Raw genomic sequence first — 25,219 nt, 5'->3', positions numbered from 1 at the left:
TAAATGAATGATACGTGTACTGTAATTAAATAGTACTTAATATTGTCGTCGATTACTTGAGTTATGGACTAGATCGGCATGCAGTGAGATACTGACATGGTTGCTATACCTTCAGAATCTAGCTCAATATGCTGCTATTTGGCTGTATTAATGTGATGTTCATGTTGGTATAGGTGGAGGGTCTAATCCGCCTTATGGAAGGAGAACACGTGGGACCTTTCAATCTTGGAAATCCGGGAGAATTTACAATGCTAGAACTTGCCAAGGTAAAGTTGGGTTTTTCTGCAAAATATATTTTATAAGAGGGGTAAAAGGTTGAAACTTTCTGATTTTTAAACTAGGCTAATATCATGCCTGGGCTTGATTCCGAGAAACTGCCCACAAGAAAGTACAAAGATTAGGAAATTGCTCATGGTCATGTGCATACTAATAATCCGAAAGGCGCATGTTCATCCGAATAAGTGAATTGAACCTTACTGATACAGAAAAACACTTGTACATCATTCTTAGCATGGGATACCAGTTTCTTCATTTTTCCTATTCTCAATTTACCTTGTGGCGTGATTGTTTTACCTACATTCTAGATTTTTTTATTCATTTTATAATCATGTGGATGGAAATGAACAGTGTCAGTTTGGAAGAAAGAAGGGTTGTATTTTTGTCGGTGGACTCTATATTTTAGTCTCATAGCTGATAGACCCCATTTAATTGAATGCATCTATATACTTGCGTTTTTTTTTTCTTTTTTCTTGGGGGTCAAGATACATGTGTTAACATTATTAGCTTCGTTGATGACGATGATGATGATGCAGGTGGTTCAAGAAACAATCGACCCTGATGCTAGGATAGAGTACAGGCCGAACACAGAGGATGATCCGCACAAGAGAAAGCCTGATATAAGTAGGGCTAAGGATCAACTTGGCTGGGAACCCAAGGTTGATCTGCGCAAGGGCCTCCCACTAATGGTTTCTGACTTCCGGCAACGCATTTTTGGTGACCAGAAGGAAAAGGCAACCGTAGCCTAATTCTTGCGTGTCATGTATCTTAGAGTGAGAAAGGGATATAAGATAATAATAGTTCGAGGATAACCCTGGCCCGCCAAAGGTCCCATTAGTCATCACAGGATTATATGAGCTCTACTAAAATGTCCCTTTGTCGTTTGTTCTCCGTCAATCTTTACATGCCGGGTTATTTACCCTCTTTCAAGATTGACCACCACCCCTGATTCCATTTTTCAAATTCCTGCCATCTATATTCTATTTCTTTCTCTTTTTTTTTGGATGTAATTGGTATGTGCAACAGTGCAAGAGGCTACAGTTATAGTTATTTCAACATTTTACCTTCTCACTTGTTCTATTTTTATTTAAACTTCATTACTTCTCCACTTATTTGCAATTTGATCTCTGAATTTGTAGAGTTTGCTACACTCTTGTTGAAATTATTACTATCATCATCATTCGTTGTTTATGATTTTCTTCCACAACAAACTACTTCCTCCGATCCTATAACCAATTATCTAATTCATCCAAACCAATAAAAGTAGTTAATGATTAAAGGATGAGTTATTTTTCAATCAACGAATATTTTTATTGATAGCTCAATAAATATATTTTCTATTTATAAAAAAATGAGTATAATCATTAATTGATTTTATAATTAATTAGGATAAAAAATTAAAAATAAAATAATTATATATTTCTTATATATAAAATCAGAGATAATATCTATTATATAATAAATATGAAAACTGTACAAATATGTGGAGTCCTCAAAAGTCGGTCGTGTGTCTTTCTCTCTACTAGTCTAGTGACGAAAAAGGATTCCGTTCCTTATATAATACTAGAGAAAGTGAATAAGAGACTCACTTTTTATTACAAGTTACAACAATTTATACTATAGTAATCTAAAATATAATAGCTCTACCCATAATGCATTCAATACAATGACTAACTCAATAAAAAAATGACTACCTACATTATTCAAGTATAGTTTTCATATCTCGAGCTCATATTAGTCATGGGGTTCAGAACCTGAATTGAAGTCTATGAACTTGAATTTTCCGTTGTTGATAAAGTATTTTAATTATTTTCATTAACTGAAAAATTTATTTAAGCATTTGGTAAATAAGTTTTTAGTAACTTTTTAATAATTTCTAGTATTTTTTGAAGCGTTACTAAAAGTAACATTTTTTAAATGTTACCTTTGGACCTCTTGCTTTTTATATTTTTCTTCTTTCCATCCTTAATAAATCTATCAAAATTTTTTATTACTTTTTTTAAATAAATTATTATTTTTATTTTATGTCATTTTATATTTTTCAACTACTTTAATAATTAGTTTTACCAAATACTTATAATTTAGTAAAATAATTTTTTAGTTTGTCTCTATCTTCTCAACTTTTCAATCTCTAGCTAATTTTTCCTAACAAAACCATAATAATATTACCAATCACAAAATGGATGGTATTTCAAGGTCCGTTTAGGTACCATTTAATGGTTTTATTTAAATCAATGGGAATACTAATCATAAAAGGATTGTTTTTTTAACAGCCAGCCAAATGGGTCGGTCCAATGAACCTTTCCTAATATTTATGTTGTTACGAAAATTATACTAACATATTTGATTTTGAAGGCTAAAATATTTTACTTTATTTCTGGAAAAATCAATTGGGGCTTGGGAAGGGAGGCTGAAGTTGGCCATAACAAAACACAATTAGGCAATTTGTGTCAATATTTTGTAGGTGATGCAGTTGTTGTCTATTTCTCAATGTCATTACTTTTAATTAATTTAACGGACTCAACATTTGCCATGCTAGCCCACTTATCCAACCAAGCTATGATGTCAGCAAACACAAGTGTAATGTTTTCATCTGTCTCTCCAGTTGTTATGCCATGACACATTCCAGTGTTCAATTTGATGGTCTTATTTATGCTACGACTGGAGAGAAAACAAAATGGAAAGTTCTATTCGTCTTTTCAAATTCACATTTTTTAGGTATATGATAAAATGTGATGAATGATAATACAATTGGATTTGGAGCCTCCGCTGAATTCTAGAATCTGTTGGTATCAGGTTTATATTCAGATGACAACAGTTCTTGGCAACGTCAATTTTACCAATTAAAATCAACGATGAAGATTAATTCTGTTAATTATTTAACTGCAAAGTTAACAGAGGGATCTATTGAAACAATGGTAAAAGTTTAAGTATGAATTGAGATAAAATGAGAATTAAGGGTGGCTATTTGCTACATGATAAAAGTACAAGGTGTTTAAATGCCCTTTTTCCAATTTTTTAAGGTTAAATTGACCTTTTATTCATATAATTTATTTTGGATTCGATTTACTTGTTTATTTTTTTGGATTTAATTTTATCTTTTAATCTTTAAAATCGATTCAATTTAGTCTTGTCATTTAAATTAAACTAATGATATTAAAAAATGTGTTTTATGACAATTTAAAATCATTATAAAGTATAATTTTTTAATATCGTTGATATAATTTTGATGATAGGACCAAATTGAATCTATTTTAAAAATTAAATGATTAAATTGAATAAAAAAAATAAGAAAATCAAATTAAATCTAAAAATAATAAACTAATTTAATCATTTTTTAATAGTGTTAAGACTAATGTCTATGGCCAACTAAGGGATATTTTGTTGTAGTAGATTATCTCATCCCTTACCATGTATTTGAATTTCCTAACTTGTTCATGATTTCACAAGAATGATTCAGGTTATTTTTGAAATATGTTAAATATTTGATATCTTATTCTTGACTTTTGAATGTAGCGTCTTATGATGCTATACAATATATTTTTTTTGTTATACACAATGGTAATGGAATATTGGAGTGTACTGGGGTTGGTTTGGACTAAGTTTAAAGAAATTTGTAATCCAACACAAAATTGAATAGGTTAGTTTTGATTGGTTTCCCAATTAAAAAATTTAAAACTCAACTTAAACAAGATGTTTGTAAATAGTTTGAGTTGAGTTGGATGAATAGGTTAAAATATTTAAATTTATTTGTTATTTTTTTAAATCCAATATTTTTATAAGCTAATTTTTTATTAAATGAAATATCAAATACATTATTTATAATTGTTATAATCAAACAGTAAAAGAGAAGACCATGGACGAATCACATTGTTATTATTATCATCATCATCATATAGGCTAACATACTATCTTAAATATAATTTAAAAATTGAAATATAATAAATAAGTTCAAGAATTACACCCACAAAACCTGAAAACCCAAAAAATAAAATTATTACAGCATAGTTTGAAAATTTTAATGTTCTCAAATAATCAAATGAGTAGTATAATTGAAATTTTAACTAAATCTAAAATAGTTTGATGAAACAAATTAAAAAGCAAAATATATGCTCTATAACCAATTGAAAGTTGAAACCCTAATTTTACAAAGGTGACCAAGTGAAATTGGAAGAACCGGAAAGAAGAGATCTTCTCGCTCTTAGTTATTAAGTCCGATAATAATAGTTATTGATTTTTAAAATTTAAAAAGATATATTATTTATAAAAATAAATAATAATAATTTAATATAAATTAACGGATTGAATCAACAGTTTTAGATATTAAAACTCATAATCCAATCAAAAATTTAATAAATTTAAATGGATCATATTATATTTAACCCAATCAAAAAAATATTCAATCCAAATTATTTAAATTGATTTAGATCAATTTAAATTTAAATGGATCATATTAGGTCAATTTAATTGAATGTATAAGTTCACAAATATTTAATTTCCTTGGTTATTTCCACACCGAGAAAAACTTATTTGTATTTTCAGAATAAAATTAAACAACCTTATTAAAATTGAATCTTTTCGCATTTATATTACTTTGTCGTATGTGATATCAACGAGCCATTACAGTTAATACCATGAACTTTGGCTGCCCTTTCATTTCCGTCATCAATTAAACTTGGTCTTCCATTACATTAAAATATACAATTAACAATAACAAGAAATTTTATTCTCAAAATAAACTTACTGTGCAAATTTGTTTTATATTTTCTCATATCTTAAATTGATTCAAAATTATTACTTACTAAAATTTTTTATTTAATTTTTTAAGAAACTGTTTCTCAAAATTATTTTACAAATTAATTTTTAAAATAAAAAAAATAATCAAGCAAGCTTAAAGTGGACAAATGAGTTTGCCACTACTGATACAAATGTGTTTTTTTTCTTCTTTTGATTTTCACTCCAAGCTAAAATATAAGAAGCCAATCAAACTATAAAGATTGCGCAGTACACATTAGTTAACTTAAAAGATTAATATATTAGGGAAGGTAGAGTGTGTGTTATGATATACATAGTTTTATTTTATTTTATTTTTTTAATTTGAGGTCAACAAATTGGCTTACCCACGACAAGCTAGCCAACATTAAACTACTAAATTTTGAGGCCACATTGTGTTGGACCAAAATAATCTTGAGCCTAAATTTATTATTCTGACACATATTTTAGATTACACTAATCAAGTTAACCTATTGGACTCAGATAATTTTACACTTGTATTAAATCCTACATGTTTTATACCTCTTTCAAAATTCATAATCTAGCAACACATTTTTTAAGCATATAATTATTTATCCCTATAATTACTATGTAATCAAACAAAGTAGTTTAATAGTGATATATTACGAAGTCTCTATGTATATATTTGCACTTTCATCGAAATAATATTTTTCTTCCTTCTTTCTCAACAACATACAAAAATTAGTCTGGCCCTATGGATCTCCCAATGTTTATATGTTGTTACAAAAATTGCGCTAAAATATTTGATTTTGAAACCTTACATATTTTGCTTTAATTTCATAAACAATTTAAGCTAGAAGGAGGATGAAGTAGGGCATAATAAAATGAATTTTTGAAAAGAGTTGTAGCTATTAGCTACATGTCCATAATAGATAATAATCATTTGACTGGATTTATAATTCTATACTAATGAATCGAATCCATGCAAATAATCAAAATTTCTTCAATGCATTTTATGTTAAATGAATTTTGTGTCAATTATAGGCATTGGCATTTGTTGTCTATTTCATAATGCCATCGTCATTTTCATTTGATATAAAGGAATCAAATTTTTCCTTGCTAGCGCGCTCGTCTAACCAAGCTATGATGTCTGCAAACACAATTGCAATGTTTTCATCACTCTCCCCAGTTGCTACGCCGTGACACATTCCACGATATAATTTGATTGTCTTGTCTACACTACTAGCTTGATCATATAATGCCATGCTTATTTCTGGGTCTGTCACTGTATCTTTCTCTCCTTGTAACACTAAAAATGGAATTGTAACCTGCTAAAAGTTTATAGAATGAGTCTAGAAATGGCGTAATTTGATTTTTAATCCAAAATAAAGGGTGGCATATATAAACTGACTTCAAATATGTTTTTTTTAAGAAAAAAAAAATCTATGAATCACCTCATGTAGACTCTCTTCAAGACTCATGCTAGTTCTCATCATTTCCATTGCTGTTTTTAGCCTGGGCTTGTCTTGGTATATCAATTTGTTATTTCTTATCTACAATCATTATCAGAAGACAATAAGTAACTCTTGCACTATAGAAATAAGATTATATTTCCTTTCTCAATTAGCCTCAATAATTGTTAAGTTTGGAAATTCCATTGATATAGAAAAAGGACATTAAGGTACTGTTTGAAACGTGGAGAAAATAAAATTGAAAATTATATTTGTCTCTTTAAATACACCCTTTAGGTATAGTTGAAATAAAATGAACTACTTTTAACCTCAAGTCTTGTTCTGTTTTATACGTTTCTTTTAAATCAAACATAAAATGAAATTTATATGCTAGTTGCTTCTATCAAAAACTACTTAAACCTCACCGCTTCTCTTTTGCCACGGTCTTTGAAGGCAGAGTCAATGATATTCTTTGTGGGAACTATTTTCCACTTTGGTACGATATCTTCAAATTTTGTTAACATGTTTATAACTATGGGAATTGGCTTCATCAATTTGTCCGATATCTGTTTACATTTGAACATATTTATGTTAAGTTTGTCACACATCTCCTAAGCCATCAATAAACCATGTTATGCTCAATATGGTGGGAAAAATATTTTTTTTGAATGAATGCTCATATACTCTAAAAAAAATCATACCTTACACATGGGTGCAACAAGAATAGTACCGTCCCAAAATGAAGGGTCCCTTTTATGCAATAGTAAGCACACTGATCCTCCCATTGAATCCCCGTATAAGAACCTAGGCTTCCCCTTGTAATCTTGGAGCTCTAAAATACCCAAATGAGGAAGCAATTCAACATAAGAAGTTTTGAAATGTTTCAACACTATGATTATTGCTTATATAGCAAGAAATTCAAACCCTACCGCAAACTGACTTGAAAAAGTCTTCACAATCATTAACAACATTGTCAAACTTAGTTATGAGACAACGAACACCTCCAGAACGTCCATGTCCTTCATAGTCGACTCCAAACACTGCATATCCAGCATTGGCTAACCTTTCTCCGCATGCTAAAGGCATGAAGCACACAATAAATCATACAAGGTTTTACCATGTATTATATTCAATGCGACACTACTAATAATTTATAAGTACTAAAATCACAAAAAATATACTTGTCACAGGAAATTAATGTCATGTACTTTATATATATATATTCATTCTCTATTCGTATATAAACAAAAATAATTAATTTTATATTAATTAATAAAGTTAATTGATATCATTTAATCTTATTGATCTCAAGCAAAAAATAAAATTATTACTAAAATGTCTTTCATTAGAACTTATATCATGAATAAAAAAATTATTGAAAATAAAATTAAAATTAAAGGAAAGATATTTTATGAATGATAACATTAAATATGATAAAATTAGTTAGATTTACCTATATTTAAGTCAAATATATAAGATCATTTTTTCATTTATATATGAGTTTAGACTATTTATACATGAGTTCGGATAAAGTACATTCCATACAATGAAAAAATTGCATTTTTTAATTCCTTCCATACCCCATAAAATCATATAACAAAATTAAATCTTATTTTGATTTTATATGTATCTTGAGATTAGATTCTTAATTAAAAATGAGAGACTATAATATCTTGGAAGCAATTATTTCAATCTAAATAGGTAAATAGGATCACTATGAGCGACAAAATATTCTTTAAATATTTAGCACCAACCCACTTAAGTTGATGTACAAACTTAATTTTTTAAAACATGTTTGGATAAATAGATTAATCAAGCACTCATTTAATTAAAATTTATTTACCAAAAAATTATTTGTTCATAAGCTTAACCTTAAGCTTGTTGAAAAAAAAATATAGAAGAATTTATAGGAACATTATAAACTACTTTCGTGAACTTAAATAATTAAGTTTCATCTTTTAAAATCTTCCTTAATCCATCAACAATAAAGGTGATAAAATAGTTCAATGACAGTTTGGTGAGTACCAGGATTGATCCAGCAGTAAATAAGACCTAAAATAAATTTTAAGAGAATTTTTTAATTTAAATGTAAGAGCTATATTATCAACATATCTGCCATTTTTTTTTATCATACAAGACATTTTTTGTTTTACAAAAAATTAAAAGAAAATATTTTGTTATCAGTGGCTCTAAAGCTTTAGTTTTAGATGTTTTATCCTTGGACCAAGAGTTTAATTGGTGTTATTGATATACCATCATTTAACACGTAGAATAATGCAATATATAATAAGTGAAAAGCAATAACTAACCGTAAAAAAAAGAGAGGAGAAAATATGGTAAAGAAAGAAAAATAGTAAATCGTGAAAGAATATGTATTACCTCTCATGAATGTACTACATTCCATGGCATAACCTGTAATAAGTAATTAAAAACGTAAGGTTAAAAAATCAAGCCTAATAGGAGAGAGAGGGAGAGAGAGAGTGAAGAAGAGAAAAGGCAATTGAACCATGGCAAAGGAAAATAATGGCCTTCGGAGAAGACAAAGGCACCCATCTGCAGGTAAAGAGTTGCATTCCCCTTGAGTTCCTCGTGTATACCTATAATGTTACATTTGATACAATTTTCACAATTAATAAAACAATCACACGAAAGAAAAAGAACTATGAGTCCGTGAATGAAAGAGTCAAGTTGGGAGGAATTACTTCATAATATTTGAACTTCGTATCCATGATAGGTGACCAAATAATTCGACGATGGTTTGGTGGGTGTTATTGAACTAATAAAAAAAACCTGTTAATCTTTAGATTTTCTCTTAGAAGTATATAAGCAGTTGAGATGGTAATGAAAGTTGATATGTTGAAAACATCAATGAAGTTTTCGTACACAGGCCACAGGCCTTTTATATCTTGTGAGTAACAGATTGATGCTGTTTTTTCTTTGTTTAAGATTCTGCTTTGTTGAATTTATCTATTTTGAGTAACAGATTGTAAAAATATAGAATGAATTAGGTGGACATACCTTTTTGTATTTGAAGAATTATCTGTTTTGAGTGTAAAATCAAATAAAAAATGAATTAGGTGGACTAAGATACCATTTTGTATCTGTAGAAAGTGTTATTCCCAAATCCCGTTTCTAGCATCATTTGTGGATGTTACGCAAATGCACACTGTCAATGTCGTCGACAAATCTATTTTTATCCCTTTTATCAGTAAAAATTGTATAATGCCAAAATAATATTTGAATGTCGTAGCTATTAATTTGGGCACCTTTGCTCACTAGAGAGACTCATGACGTGTTATTCTATTTTAGGTTGGGTCGATCTCAGGCAAGTTATTTGTAGAATAGTAATTTTTTTAATCAAACCAACTTTTTACCTGGTTGCAAGCTAAATGGAATGTCACATAGATTCACTGTTTTAATATCCACTTCTTATTTATTAACATAAATGATATAATATTAATTTTAAATATTATATATATAATAATAAGCTTTCTATATATCCTAATATCCTCCTCCTCCTCCTCCAAAATTAGTATAAAGTTACGATGTTGTTCTTCAATTTTAGATTAATAGTAAAGCATTCCAAAAGTTTTAATTTTATTAAATTATCTGTTTGAAATTGAAGTATTTGTAATTAACTATTTATACCAATTCTTTTACATATTTTTTTACAACTCTTTTATACTGTTAACACCAAAAGTTAATATATTAAACCTTTCTCAGTCAAATAATTCCTAGAATTGAGAAATACAGGTATATAGAAATAGATAGCAAAAATTGTGAAATACAGGGATATGAGATCACTCTTTTCTTTTGGGTTTTTTCATTTTTTTTGCAGACATTAGTTTCGACCTAAATAACAAATTTATTGAATTGTTCAAACTGCATGAATTTTCTATTACAGAGTACAAGGAAGAATTATGTGGACAAACTACAAATAAAACCAAAATTAAGATTACACTAAACACAGATGTATGCTGTAATAAATTAATACTCATGCTGATAAAATTATATTTATGATTCTAATATGTATTTTAGGATGCTCTGGAATAGTCAGCTGCAGCAGAGAAAACAGAAACCAAACCAGCTATCCCTATCACCTGTGACCAACTTCGTGTCCCAGCAGCTGCTGCACCTGCTACAGCCCCCCGATCAAACCATTGACCTGTTGGGGAAATTTAAAAGTAATTTTCAGCAACTCATTGAACCATGTTCATGTTGTATTGTTACTCATAGTTGTTTAGTGCCAACATATGCAACCATGCAAACGCCTATGCAAAAATAAAAATGGTGGTTTCAGAATCAATGCCAAACTAGCTCCCAAAACTACACAATATATCTATAAGGTTCCAGCACATTCATATTTCATACAAATATGCAATATTATCTTCCATTAAGCACATCATTTGGTCAAAACCACTTGATCATATGAAGTCTGTTGTCTGCTAAGAGGAATCTAGCCGCAGAACAAGAATTCAAATTTCCTCAGAGAAATATATAACCGAGTAACTATATTGACCTGTCACTGATCACCGTGGAGAGAACAATGATGCTATGCAGTGTTCAATCAAGAAGTAACCACACTAACACCACTGGTGGCACTTTCCAAAGATGATTAGAAGCATTTAAACTCTGACTACAGGGGAGGCATTGAAACAATCCATAGAAGCAAAATTAAAGACCCATTTGTTTAAAAAAAGTTTAAAAATGATTTTAAGAATTATAAAAAAGTAATTTACCCTCTTTAAAGATTTTATAGAAAGTAGAAACTATAGTTTGTTTAGTTATAATTATAAAAAGCACTTTTTATTTCAAAAGTAAGTTAAAAAATACAGTTTTTTTTATAAAAAAAAGCTACTCAAAAGTCAAAATAATAAGAAATCTGATTTCTTTTCAAAAACTTGAACAAATAAATTACAAATGTTCAAAAATGATTTTTCATTAAAATAAAAACTGAAACAAATGAGTTCTAAAAGTCTAGATAGCCTCTCAAGCATGCAAATAAAAAATTGACACATTTGCAAATAATGGGCGAGCAACTGTGTATTTGTTCCATATTATATCAAAGGGCAATGCCGTGGAAAGCCTGACTGTTTATGTGCTTGGACATTTACAGCATCTGAAAAGCCTTTTTATTAAAAAAAAAGAAAATGTACTGCATGTATCCTGGTAATGTTTATGCAACCAGAGGGTCATGCTGCCTTGGTGCAATGTGTGAGACCCAGAACAAAAAAGACGTGCAAAAGCAGCAATGTATGATGTGTGACTGCCAAACCAGCAAGCCATGGAGTTCATACAGAAACAGCCATTTCAATTGAAAAATATCAATGTATTGCATCTTTGGTTGGTAGACCATATCTTTGTGTGTCAAGCTGTATAAAAGAAAAACTAATCATTTATCAAAAAAGAAGCTTTAGCAGAGCCTGTAAGACCTGCACAGAGAAATGGATGGTTACGAATTAGAAATTCATAACCATAATAGAAACTATAGTTACGAGTCTCCATATTTACCTTGTTGACGAGTCAGCACACAAGCCCCAGATTGCACCGGTCTGAAGAACAATTTAAAGTTTCTTTCATTAGGTCTATTATTTTGCGATTCAAGCAAGGTAGAATAGGCGATGTTGTTACCGCTCCGAAACGAATCATAGCCTCGACGGTGAGGGAGGAGCACAGAACGACGCCGTCCAGGTCTTCTTCCATTTTTCTTTCTGTAGAGGAAGGAGCAGGGCCAGGGATCGGAGCATTTTTTACACAATTGGGCCTGTTTAATTGGGTCTCGGCCCATGTAGGTTGGACCTGGCTTATAATAAAACGGCAGGTGTTGTTGGCGTTTTAAAAGACAAAAACCCTAGCCTAGTGCTCATCACCATCGCAAGGGGAGAAAGGGAGAGGCGCGAAAATGAGCGGAGCGAAGGGGAAGAAGAAGGGAGCGAGCTTCGTGATCGATTGCGCGAAGCCGGTGGAGGATAAGATTATGGACATTGCTTCTCTGGAGAAGTTCCTTCAGGAGAGGATTAAGGTCGGCGGCAAGGCCGGTGCACTCGGCGATTCCATTACCGTCACCAGGGACAAGAGCAAGATCACCGTCACCTCCGACAGCAACTTCTCTAAACGGTACTCTCTTCACCATGCTCCTCTTGTATGCTGCCATTTTTTTCTCATAGGAGGGGATTTTTTTTTTTATTATCGATTATAGCATTTCTCAAAATCAGGGTGATTTACCTTTTCCGTATGGTTATTCATCGTTAATTGATGTTATTTTTTCTGTAGGCTGAGATATTTCGGAGAATAGATCTAGGACCCTGTTACTGACACTGAGATCAGCATGATAGAAAGCTGTTTGAAAACTTAAGCTAAATCTGTTTGAAAACTTAAGCTAACATATTCGTGAATAATTTTGTACTATTGGATTGGCTGATAGGTATAAGATTAAATGTGGTAATCTGGCAGAATATGATTCCATTTTTTTAATAGTAGACGATTCGAAATGTATGTTTTAGCCCTTATGTTTTGAATTGTCAGATTGCTTATAAGTTTGTTGGAAGGTAAAATAAGAAAGAAATTATGTATTCAGGTGTTCTTTAGTTATGTTATCTGAGATGGCTAGTTGTTGCTAAAGCTGTATATGTATGTTCATTCATGCTTGTTTTATGAAAATATGGCCTTCAGTTTTTTCTTATCTCTCCGTAAGGGTTAATAGTATGATTGTGATAGAGAATTAGGGAAAATGCATATAAGGGTTGCCGTGTTGGGCTTGACATAGGATGTATTCATGCATGAGAAAACTAGTATCTCTTAACTTTTAATTTACGTAGGAAAAGTTCGAACATTCCTCACTGTTTCCCTAGTAATCTATTCTGTGATTTTTTTTGTTTAAACCCTCACATGAAATTAAATTTGTTTATTTTCAGCCCAATTTCCTGTGGGTACTACTGTACTATTCTTTTTGCTAGTATTTTGATTTTCTTTGCGTATTACACCTTTCTCAGGTATCTGAAATATTTGACCAAGAAGTACTTGAAAAAGCACAATGTGAGGGATTGGCTTCGCGTGATTGCATCCAACAAGGAGCGGAATGTCTATGAGTTGAGATACTTCAACATTGCTGAGAACGAGGGTGAAGAGGAAGACTGAAGATCTAATTCCGTGTCTTGAGGCATTTTCTATTAGGTTTAGTTACTGTGGAGTCTCTTTTATCTGTGTTGTTTATTTGACTTGTTACTGGTTGAAATATTCCTGTGTTTTATTTGGACCAACTTTTATGCCTTCATATGAAATTTTATAGAGATTGTTTGATAAAAAGTCTGATGCCAATACATGCTACTTTATGTCGGCATGCATCTTTAATTTGGTTACCATTTACAATTACAGTTGGAGAAGTTTCTTTTTAGTTTGTCCTCCAATGGGCATAAAATTGCTGTTCACGTGATGATGAACACCCTAAGCAGGATTCAATGCCCGATTCATCTTTATTAGGCATGGCAGAATTGGCTTGTGTGTATTTGCTCCGAGTACATGGACGAGGAAGCACAAAAAGTATAAATTAATACGTGGACAGTTGAGGTGGATTAGTGCTGGAAAAGAGTAGGACGGTGAGAGCTAGAGTTGATTCTTCGGAAATATCCGTGAGAGGAAATACGAAATATCAAAGGCGTATTCAGTGAGAGGAAAGAATTTTTGAGAGACTGAGATGTTGAGATGAAGGAATGGGTTCAGAGAGATGGGAATCGGTGATTAAGTGTGAATGAGATAAAATGATCACAACATAAATCGACCATTTATTTTTTGAAGTCAAAATACTGGCTTCAATGCAAAGGAAAATCCTTTACATCAGCTAAAAAGGAGATCCACTTGGTAAGAAAAAAAATCCAAACTAAACGTTGCTAAGTGGTGGTATGAATGTTGTTTTACACCAGAGAAATGCTTTAAACATATTGATCGACACATTCTTTTAAATACAGTTTTTGACATACTCTTTACACAAACTAATAAATATTTCATGTCATTGTTATTTTATTTATCAGGTATTATCAAGCCAGCAAGGAAGAACACTAAGAAGAAAAGAGGTGTAAAACTCACCTTAAATACTAAAAATTTTCCTTCAATTACTCTTCCCTTCTTAGCGGCCAAACTTATATTAGGAGACCTTTGTTTTTTGATATCATCATGCATTTTCAAGAATATAAAGGTGAGAATGTTTATTAGAATGTTATCAGAAAAATGTTTTCAAATATTTTTGTTCCTTCAAAGTTGCATTTTCATGTTTAGACAGGTTTTATTCTCATGCTCTTAGGGTGGAGATGTTACATTCCCATGAGAACGTAAGACTATTCTTCATTCATTATTTTAAAACTTAAAAAATACTCCTAGAAATGTTAAAAGTTAACCAAACGTATTTTTATATATACAAGAGAATAACATTCTCAGTTAAAATATTTTTATGGATGTGATTCTCAAAAATATAAAATGATTCCTTAAAATAAAATCTTTAAATATAAATATTTTTTCCTATAAGAATTTGAATCTCAATTTATTTAGGGGAGACTTAAAACTATGTCTTAATTTTTTAAATAAACAACAAGCTTCACTCTTTTGTTTTCTTGATCACCTTAAAATTATTAATTTTATAAAACTAAAATAATAAATTAGTTTTATTTTCCTTTTTGTTCTTACAAATTAAATAAGAAAATTTTATTTGTCATTTATTTTTTACCATTAAGCCTACTCAATCACTTCATAGTCCTGCGACCTTGAACATCGGGAGTTTCATGATTGGCTTTAGCAGTCACCACCAATGCGTGCTTCCGCGAAGGTGATATCGTACACGCACCCAAGTCTTTATCTTTCCTACCCCAACATCGAATCGTTCGTGTGGAACAACCTCATTCGAGCCAACACCAGAAACAGAGTCGAAATCGTTTCCGCCAGCACTGTCTCTCTACCTTCGCATGCGCCACCATGCCGTGCTTCCCGATCTTCATACCTTCCCATTCCTTCTTCAATCCATCAACACCCCTCATCCAGGTCGCCAGCTTCACGCTCAAATCTTCCTCCTTGGTCTTGCCAACGACCCTTTTGTTCAAACCTCTCTCATAAACATGTATTCTTCACGTGGCACCCTCACCTTTGCCCGCCAAGTGTTCGACGAAATTACTCAGCCCGACTTACCCTCTTGGAACGCCATCATCCACGCAAATGCCAAAGCGGGCATGATTCACATTGCGCGGAAACTGTTCGATCAAATGCCTCATAGGAACGTCATATCGTGGAGCTGCATGATTCATGGTTATGCGAGCTGTGGCGAGTACAAGGCAGCGCTTTCTTTGTTTCGCAGTTTGCAGACGTTGGAAGGAAGTAAAGTCCAACCTAATGAGTTGTGCGCGGTTAGGTGCACTTGAGCATGGGAAGTGGGTTCATGCTTACATTGACAAAACTGGGATGAAAATTGATGTTGTGTTGGGGACTTCTTTGATTGACATGTATGCCAAATGTGGAATATCTTTGGTCCCGAAAAGGATGTGATGGCCTGGAGTGCCATGATTACTGCTTTTGCTATGCATGGACTCTCAGAGGAATGCCTTGAACTGTTTGCGAGGATGGTAAATGATGGGGTGAGACCAAATGCTGTGACGTTCGTGGGTGTTCTTTGTGCTTGTGTGCATGGAGGGTTGGTTAGTGAAGGGAATGAATATTTCAAGAAGAGGATGAAAGAGTATGGTGTTAGTCCTACCATTCAACATTATGGTTGCATAGTGGACTTATACAGCAGAGCAGGTCGTATTGAGGATGCTTGGAGTGTGGTGAAATCAATGCCTGTGGAACCTGATGTGATGATATGGGGAGCTCTGCTTAGTGGGCTAGGATGCATGGGGACGTTGAAACTTGTGAGGTAGCGATAACAAAGCTTCTTGAGTTGGACCCTGCAAATAGTAGTGCCTACGTGCTTCTTTCTAACGTGTATGCTAAGCTGGGACGGTGGAGGGAAGTGAGGCATTTGAGAGATGGAGGTCCGGGGAATCAAGAAACTTCCAGGGTGTAGTTTGGTTGAGGTAGATGGCGTTATTGGTGAGTTTTTCGCGGGATATATATATATATATATATATATATATATATATATATATATGTATGTATGCATGTATGTATGCATAATGCTTGATGAGATTGTGAAGAGGTTGGAAAAGCATGGTTATGAACGTAACACTGGGGAGGTATTACTTGATTTGGATGAGGAAGGAAAGGAGTTTGCATTGTCCCTTCATAGTGAAAAACTGGCAATTGCATATTGCTTCCTCAGGACAAGCCCGGGTACCACAATTCGGATTGTGAAGAACTTGAGGATATGTAGCGATTGTCATGTTGCAATCAAGATGATATCTAGGGAATTTAATTGGGAGATTATTGTTAGAGATTGCAACCGGTTTCACCATTTTAAGAATGGGCTTTGCTCCTACAAAGACTACTGGTAAATATAATGGAAACTTCCAGCATAAATTTTGTTATAATTTGGGATTCTATCACTTCAAATTCTACCGAAAATCTAGCAAATTAATTCTAACAAAGCGGGTGGTAAAAATGAAGTTGACAGTTGGACAAGCAGATTCTAACTTTGAGTTGGCAAGTTTAACAGTTAAAGGCAGTTGTTGTAAGGGCATCTTCCTGTGGATTTGAAGAGAATAACAATGATTAATGACAAAATGAATAAATGATTAAGGCATTTATGTTAATATATCATTTTATTTCCTTTACTTAAAAAATTATTTATTAGAAATAAAAAGTTTGGGTCTGTTAAATTTGTGAAAATAATCTTCATTCTCTATTTTCATTTTTAGGAAATAATTATTGTTTTCAAACTTTTATCTTTTAGAAAAGGCTTAAATGCAATTTTGTTTCCTCTATTTTACATAATCTGTAATTTTGATCCCTCTATTTTAAAATTAAGACATTTGATCATCATATTTTAAAAAATTATTTTGGTACCCCTATTTTAAAATATTTGGTCCTCATATTTTAGAAAATTCATAATTTTGGTTTTCGTATTTTAAAACGTCTACAACTTTGGTTTTTAATTTTGCGTATGTTTTATTTCTTATTTTGTAATTAATTAAATTATTTCTTGATGATATCTTAAATGAACATGTTAGGTTTAAGATTCAATTGAACCAAAGGAAAAGAAATAAAATGTAGATAAAATTGAGAATTTGATCAAAAATTGCTTTTTTTTTTCTAAAATAAGAGGATCAAATGTCTCAATTTTAAAATGAAGGAACCAATACAAACAAAATATAAGGACTATAATATCATTTAAGCCTTTAAAAACATGTTTCTTTTTAATTATTTTTGTTTTTAGATTGTTTAAAGATTATTTGTTATCGCAAAGTATCTACCAAATCCAAAGACAAGTTTTGTTGTACAATTATAGATTCCATTATATTATGACTATACTATGTGGTAATGAAGGTTGGACTTTAAAGGAATAACATGAGAGAAAAGTGAGAGTAACATAAATGAGAATGTTAACATAAATGTGTAGTCATACAATAAAAGATAAAATTCTGAATGATGTTATGTGTGAGAAAATTGGTGTAGAAGGAAAAAAATGACAAAAAAAATCCATTAAGACATTATTGGCATGCACAAAGAAGGCCAAAATAAATGTTAGTTAGAAGGCTAGATGACATGATTTTGAGTCTAATAAAAAGGAGAAAAGGGAAATCGAACAGTATTTTGAAGGAAATTATGAAGGAAGATCTTAGGCTTAATAATATTTTTGAATTTTGATCTTTAATTATGTTAAATGATATTATGTGATTTATGTAACCGATCTCACATAAGGAGATAAGAGTTTATTATTATTTGTTTGTTTGTTTTTATATTGTTTATTTTCAAAATGAAAGTTTCTCTCATTCATCTATATTGTCCACTTTTCACAATCATCCAAATCGGTTCTCATTCATCGTCAACTGTCAGCAATTGAGAATGAGGTTTTGAAAAGAAAAAGAAGGAACCATTTTTTTATTATTTTTAAATTAAAAAAGTTATATAATTGGTTAGAAATAAACAAAAAAATAGAATATTAAATTTATGTTAACTTATCATCTTATTTTATTTTTAAAATCATAAAATTAGAAAATATTTATTATAAATGAAAATTTTACCTTCATATTTTCCTTCTAAAATTCTAAAATGAAACAAAAAGGTTTTAATCTTTTACAGGACATTGAAACTTCCTAAATACCTTATTTTCAAAGACGTGAGATAAGTCAAGAATAAAATGAAATGATTTAGCAATTCATGAAGGTCACTGAATTGGATGAATACGTAGGTTAAACCTCTGAAACCAGAAGTAGAAACCTAGGGATAGATGTAATTTGCGATATACATGCTTGTATGCATAAATTCATCTATACACTTTATGTTAGAAGATATTTATAGCTTATGTTAGACAGCATGGGTGCTCTATGTATCGAGTGGAATAGAAAGATATCAGAGGTACAAAGGTTATAAAAGGAATATTCAAATAAAATGACTTTTATTTAAAAAATTCAAATGCAATGAAAAAAAGTGAGATGTGCTTTCAACACTGACTTGTGTTCATGAAAAATTGTCCCAAGCTTTCTAGTCCCTAGAAACACAATTTAACATCTTGCTTTTTCTGGTATTATTATAACTTTATAAGGATAAAGAATGACAATTGTATCACTAATTTGTTCCTCCAGCTTTTCTATCTTTGATGTGATTGGAAACAGGTTTTACTACAACAAAGTTGTTGCTGACTAATTGATTATTCAAATTTGGTTTTTAATGCTGGCAAGTGCAAATAGTTATTCTAATGAGAGACTTGAGTGCTTGCCGTGACTTTCTTCCTTCTGAATAATATTTGATGCTGCAGTTTTTGTTTTATTATGATCTTCAATTCTTTCTGGAATTGTTGAGGAGCATTAGATTGTTAAGCAATATAATAACTATAACTGCTGAATATTCAGGTTTGGGACCCGGAACACTTGTTGGTTCTGCAGCATTTGACCTGTTCCCCATTCACGCTGTTTGTGTAGTAGTTCCAAAAGCAGGAGAGCTGAAGAAGATTGCTGATATAGGAGTATGGCTGGTGGAGCTGTTTTGGCCATTTTGGGCTTACATTTGGTTATACATAATTTTGGAGGTAATATACCCACATTCTTCTGTTTAAACCTTCTTAAATATGTATTGTTTGTTTCCTTCTTATTTTCATTAACTCATTTCTGGTTGTGTAAGAACTCTAATATGGGCCTATATTTCTCACCAGAAGACTTCTTGCCTTAGAAACTGTAGGTGACCTAAAAATTTAGGGAAAGATAGTGAGAAAACTTCTGAGACTGTCTCTCACTTCCAAGAATGTTAGATGCGGTTCTTAGGTTTTCATGACCAATATCTGTATGTGCATTTGCATCTCCTAAATTAGCACTGAATATCCTGTACAGTCTTGTGTCCCAATCAGCAAGTCAGAACAACTATAACTCTTTTACTCATAATTAAGGTTAGATAAGTTTAAAAACAAAAGTATTTACAAAACAACACATCTTGTTTAACTGTATTAATTCTTGTTATCACTTTGCTTGTTTAATTCTTAACCGTTCTTATTCTTCTTGTGGAATACTCATCAAGAAACTGAATGTCGGTATGGACTCCAAACGCTGTGACTCTCTGGGAGGCACTGTTGACTGTACTGCAATATGGATTAACTATTGACTCATGCTTATGCTCAAGACAAACGTTGGCCATATATTTCTCTGCCTATGTATGTGCTTCTACTTGCTTCTTTTTAAAAGATTGAAATTTCATGGTCCAATTGAATCTTAATTTTGATGCCTTGTATTTTATTTAAAGTGTAAGAGATGAGAGGCCAGAGGATTGGGTACCGGAAGAGACTCCTTATTTTCAACATGAAGCCCATGAGAAGGTGGATTTCTCTGATATAAAGCATGTTAATGAAGAAAATAGGGACACTGTTGATATTTTTTACATTCATTCAGAAAACCCCACAGGTAGGTCTCCCACCTTTATGTAGTGAAAGTTGGCTTGACTTAGCACAAAGTTTTCTTCTCCTGAAACAATTTGCTCAGAATTAGAAACATCCTGAAATGTCAGAACTATCTTTTGTCAAAATTTGATTTTTAGTTCTTAAATTTTTTTTTTACTAGTCAAGGTTTCTAAGCTTTTTTTAGTTACTAAATTTTTTTAAAATTTGGTTTAGTTCTTAAATTTTTTTGACTCGTGAACGTCTTTTAATTTTTTTAAGATTTTTAATTCCTAAATTTTTGTTTTACTAGTTAAAAGTTATTTTACTTTTTTCATTAAGGTTTTTAATTCTTAAATTTTTTAAAAATTCTGTTTTAGTCCTTAAAATCTCATTAAATAAATAAAAATAATAAATTTAAACTTTTGTTAGGGATTAAAAATTAAAAAATTTAAAAGTTTAGAGATCTTAATTAGTCAAATAAAAGTTTAAAGAATAAAAATTTTAATAAAAAAATATTAAAGGACCTTAACCAATAAAAAAATTTAGAGACTAAAATTAATGAAAAAAAACTTAAAACACCTTAACTGATTAAATAAAAATTCAAAGATTAAAAATCAAATTAAAAAAAATAGACACTAAAAATTTAATTAATCTTTTTTTATATATTTTATCACATCATTCATTACATTTATTTATTTATTTATTATTTTTTATTTTAATTCTCTTTTTCTCATCCATACACCTAAAAAAAGGTTGTACTACAAACATTTTCGGAAAATAAAACACGAATGATAAGGAGAAATTGGATATTAGAAATATCATTGTGTAATGTAGTGCATGAACCCAACGTCAAAAAAGTAAAAATGCAGGCAGGAAAAAAAAAGGTTAGGTGGGGGTGTAGGTGGCCGGCGCACGTCAATGCAAAGGTAGATGAGATGAACTGTTAACAAAATTAGTTTACGAGATTAATTCAGCGTCTAAAATTATTAAAAAGTTTATATTTTAGTACTACTTTCGTAATTTTAGAAGAAAAAAATAATAATCATTTAACAAGGGGGAAACTTAAAATAAGAATTTTAAAAATTAATCTATATAGGTAATGTGTAATGTCACTAAAAAAAATATAAATAAAAAGGGACGATAATGGTAATAATCCATCGAAGCCACATACAGAGAGAGTGAGAGAGAAAGAGCTTAGCTTAGGAATGGAAGCAGAGAAGCATGAAGCAGCATTGGCAGTGGCCTCAGTCTCCCTCTCTCTCCCCAGAGTTTTGCCCTTCTTCCAACCCACCACCCCTCAGCCAACCAAGCTCAAAGTCCCAACCCAGGCCTCATCCCTCACACACCTTTCTCTCTCCACTCCTTCCAAAACCTCCTTCAAATCCACCATCTCCTCCACCCCCCTTCACGCCCCTCTCTCCCTCGGCCCCCACCGCCCCCGCGACCCCTCCAACGCCGCCGCCCTCCGCCGCGCCGCAGTAGTCTGGTTCCGCAACGACCTCCGCCTCCTCGACAACGAGTGCCTCACCGCCGCCAACAACGAGTCCCTCTCCGTCCTCCCCGTCTACTGCTTCGACCCCGCCGACTACGGTAAGTCGGCCTCCGGCTTCGACAAGACCGGCCCCTACCGCGCCGCCTTCCTCATCGACTCTGTCTCCGACCTCCGCCGTAACCTCCAGGCTCGCGGCTCCGATCTCGTCGTTCGCGTTGGGAAGCCCGAGGCGGTGCTGGTGGAGCTCGCCAAGGCCGTCGGGGCCGACGCCGTGTACGCGCACCGAGAGGTCTCGCACGACGAGGCGAAGGCGGAGGAGAGGGTGGAGGCGGCCATGAAGGAGGAGAATGTGGAGGTGAAGTACTTCTGGGGAAGCACGTTGTATCACGTGGACGATTTGCCTTTTCAATTGGAGGACATGCCTTCCAATTACGGAGGGTTTAGGGATAGGGTTCAGAAATTGGAGGTAAGGAAGACAATTGAGGCATTAGATCAGCTTAAGGGAATGCCTTCTCGCGGTGATGTTGAGCCTGGGGAGATTCCTTCTTTAATGGACCTAGGCCTTAATCCATCTGCAACAATGTCACAGGTTTTATATTTTGCTTTTATTTTTAACTTGTTTCTATGTCATTCTTGTGTTAGCATCAATGGTTTATGTAGGTTATCATTGTGCAGAATGGAAAGTGCGTTGCTAATGCTTCTATGGTAGGAGGGGAGACTGAGGCACTGCAGAAGCTTAAAAAATTTGCAGCTGAGTGTGCAGCTCAGCCACACAAGGGGTTTAAGGATGGAACACAGAGTATATATGGTGCCAACTTCTCCTGCAAGATTTCTCCGTGGTTGGCAATGGGATGCCTTTCCCCTCGCACAATGTATGAAGAACTGAAGAAGACTGCCGGCAGGTCTGTGGTCTTTTGTGTTGTTCTGTTTAAGGGTATTATTGTTTTTGTTATGAATAGGGTGGATACTCACTGGTGAATTGTATTGCTGACAGAGTCATTTCTGCTTCGTCCAACCGGAATGATGGTGGTAATGGCTCGTCCAGAACTGGAACAAATTGGTTGATGTTTGAGTTGCTATGGAGGGACTTCTTTAGGTAACTATTTTTTGTGCACATCTTTTGGCTTTGCTTGAAACTTCAGTGTACATTTTTCTTTGCATGAGATATATGGAAATGGCAATGGTGCACCACTTGGGGAATCCCCCCCCCCCCCCCCCCCCCAAAACAGAAAGTTAGGGGTTTAAGATGAAACTGGTAGTTTTAAGTAACTCTGTCTCTGTTCTCGAGAATTATGCAATTGTTTTTCTTTTCCTATTGCAAAAATATGTAACTTTTCTATTTAAGAACTTATAATCATAGTCAATAGCGTACTATAGTGGGATAGCGAAGTGGAGCAGCCTTGTGCACTATGGGATTCAAATACTGGAGCACATTTCAATAGAGGCCATGTATATATATATATATATATATTGCAGCTGCCACCATGACATAGGGTTCGGTAATCCATTTTTACCCGTAATTTTCATCATTGTTTGGGGTTTTTTAGGTAAATATCCCATGAATAGTTAACTCTATTTTTATCTTTATTCCCTCACACATTATAGGACCATTTTTATCTTGTATTCCACCCTTACTTTAGACTTCCCAGCTCACATTCTGCTAAGTCTTCTATCTAATTTGTTATGTGCTTTTTGTATTAATTTCGTCGTCTATCATTCATTTTTTGACTTCATTACGATGTTCTTATTGGTCATATAGATTGATGGTGATTGTGTATGTGTGTATTATAACTTCTAAATTTCTTTAAAACGATGGTGATTGTGTATGTGGTCATTTTTCTTGCTTTTTGAGTATTTATATGTGCAGTATAAATTATTTAGTTTGTATTATAATATTTAAAATAGCAGTCATCCCGCTATAGCATTTTCATAGTTAGCTGTGGTACACCACTATCCGAGATTGATAACTATGCTTATGATATTGCTCTCTTATTCTTTTCAAAAGGATGACGTTAGTACCAAATGTTTTTAAATAACCATTATAGCGCCACCATAATGGCATAGTGCTATAATGTGGCATTGTCCACCATTCTGCCATAGGCAATTTTTGGAGAGGCCCATTATTGCGGCGCCATAGGCAATGGCGTGTTTATATGGTGGAATTTTAGCCTTCTGACATGTTCTGCCTATCAGCTATTGATAACCTTTTAGTGTATACAGGAAAGTTGCAAACAACTCAAATCTAAAACATAAAAGTTGTGATTGTTCCTCAAAATGTGGTAAATTCCAAATGAATGCCCTTCTTTTTCTATATGTTCACTGTAGTACCAAGATTTTAAAAAAACATTTCCATGACTGCAATTGCAACCACAATGCCAAGGTTTTTAGGGTCTTTGCCATTGCATTTGTGGCTGCCATAACTGCATTCATCTGCAATTTTCTACTATATCAAGGATCATGATGGATTCATAATTGTGACTGCAATTTAGAACCTTGATATCAACTATTTGGCTTTCACGTGCAGTTTTTGAATGGTGTACTTGTCTAAGTTTAAAATTAGAAGTATCTCATTCCCCTAACCTAGAAATGTAAGGGTGGCCTTGTGATTATTGAAATCATGGAACACATCATTCTGAATCAAGTTTCCTATTTGACCAATAATGATCATCAAGTTTTGCTTCAGATTACAGCATAGTATGATTTTTCTTCCTTCTGTTATCTGCTTTGTTAATTGTTATCATACAGAGTAAATATTGGTGTTTCACTTGTTTGTTGGCAAAACATTATTTATGGATACTGTTTCTGGCAATAAACGGGTACATATAGTATAATTTTTGAATTTTATTTCTTGTTGATTTGTCCAGGTTTATAACAAAAAAATACAGTACTGCAAAGAAACAGCTGGAAGCTGCTCCAGCCACTGCATGTGCTGGTGCATTTGCTTAAACTAGAAGTTCTAGTGGGCATAAGGAAGTTTGTTTCAGGGTATGGGTTGGTTCCCTACGCAGTCATGGCAGTAGGGTGCTGGATGAACAAGATTTGGTTCCCCTTCTGAAGTTCTGTTGTAACTGACAGATACATTATTTCAATATGGAAGCTTTACATTATTTTCTCGAAGGCAAGTGTTGGTATTCTTAGAGTAGCATTTCGTCTGCATCGGGCATCTTTTGAGTAGATCTGAGTCCAAAGTTCATGGCTCTGACTCTCCCCTCAATAACGCGATATTGTGGGAGAAATTTGAAATTTAAAAATGGATGTAATTACTAC

The 25,219-nt window shown here is 32.7% G+C and overlaps 5 protein-coding genes and 1 pseudogene across 5 annotated transcripts in view; 4 read left to right on the top strand and 2 right to left on the bottom strand.

Moving 5' to 3' along the window:
* Positions 1-1,347, top strand: part of LOC100806073 (UDP-glucuronic acid decarboxylase 2) — a 4,308-nt gene extending 2,961 nt beyond the window's left edge. Inside the window, 2 exon segments of the mRNA XM_026124520.2 lie at positions 174-266; positions 813-1,347. Coding sequence (XP_025980305.1) covers positions 174-266; positions 813-1,025 — 306 coding nt within the window. The 3' untranslated portion in view covers positions 1,026-1,347.
* A 4,724-nt stretch (positions 1,348-6,071) lies between these two features.
* Positions 6,072-9,190, bottom strand: LOC100805545 (caffeoylshikimate esterase). The gene is made up of 8 exons (XM_006575718.4): positions 9,164-9,190; positions 8,968-9,058; positions 8,841-8,873; positions 7,391-7,537; positions 7,163-7,293; positions 6,887-7,027; positions 6,465-6,563; positions 6,072-6,338 (listed from the first exon to the last, which is right to left on the bottom strand). Exons 1-8 carry the CDS (start codon positions 9,188-9,190, stop codon positions 6,072-6,074), a joined length of 936 nt encoding a protein of 311 aa, XP_006575781.1.
* Positions 9,191-10,306: 1,116 nt separating this feature from the next.
* On the bottom strand, positions 10,307-12,249 carry LOC102670073 (uncharacterized). The gene is made up of 2 exons (XM_041010575.1): positions 11,973-12,249; positions 10,307-10,626 (listed from the first exon to the last, which is right to left on the bottom strand). The coding sequence occupies exons 1-2, from the start codon at positions 12,247-12,249 to the stop codon at positions 10,496-10,498; spliced, it is 408 nt and encodes a 135-aa protein (XP_040866509.1). The 3' UTR covers positions 10,307-10,495.
* Positions 12,250-12,307: 58 nt separating this feature from the next.
* Positions 12,308-13,827, top strand: LOC100500073 (60S ribosomal L22 family protein). Its single transcript, NM_001249505.2, has 2 exons — positions 12,308-12,578; positions 13,454-13,827. Exons 1-2 carry the CDS (start codon positions 12,364-12,366, stop codon positions 13,596-13,598), a joined length of 360 nt encoding a protein of 119 aa, NP_001236434.2. The 5' UTR covers positions 12,308-12,363; the 3' UTR covers positions 13,599-13,827.
* Positions 13,828-15,230: 1,403 nt separating this feature from the next.
* LOC100805003 (pentatricopeptide repeat-containing protein At3g62890-like) lies at positions 15,231-17,239 on the top strand (annotated as a pseudogene).
* Positions 17,240-21,590: 4,351 nt separating this feature from the next.
* LOC100788050 (blue-light photoreceptor PHR2) lies at positions 21,591-25,069 on the top strand. The gene is made up of 4 exons (XM_003518945.5): positions 21,591-22,541; positions 22,628-22,854; positions 22,947-23,048; positions 24,817-25,069. The coding sequence occupies exons 1-4, from the start codon at positions 21,666-21,668 to the stop codon at positions 24,896-24,898; spliced, it is 1,287 nt and encodes a 428-aa protein (XP_003518993.1). The 5' UTR covers positions 21,591-21,665; the 3' UTR covers positions 24,899-25,069.
* Positions 25,070-25,219: the final 150 nt, after the last annotated feature.

Source organism: Glycine max, chromosome 2, assembly GCF_000004515.6.
Source record: "Glycine max cultivar Williams 82 chromosome 2, Glycine_max_v4.0, whole genome shotgun sequence".
Lineage (NCBI taxonomy): Eukaryota > Viridiplantae > Streptophyta > Magnoliopsida > Fabales > Fabaceae > Glycine > Glycine max.
Note: the sequence above shows the minus strand (reverse complement) of the source record. Positions and strands in the feature narration are given on the sequence as shown.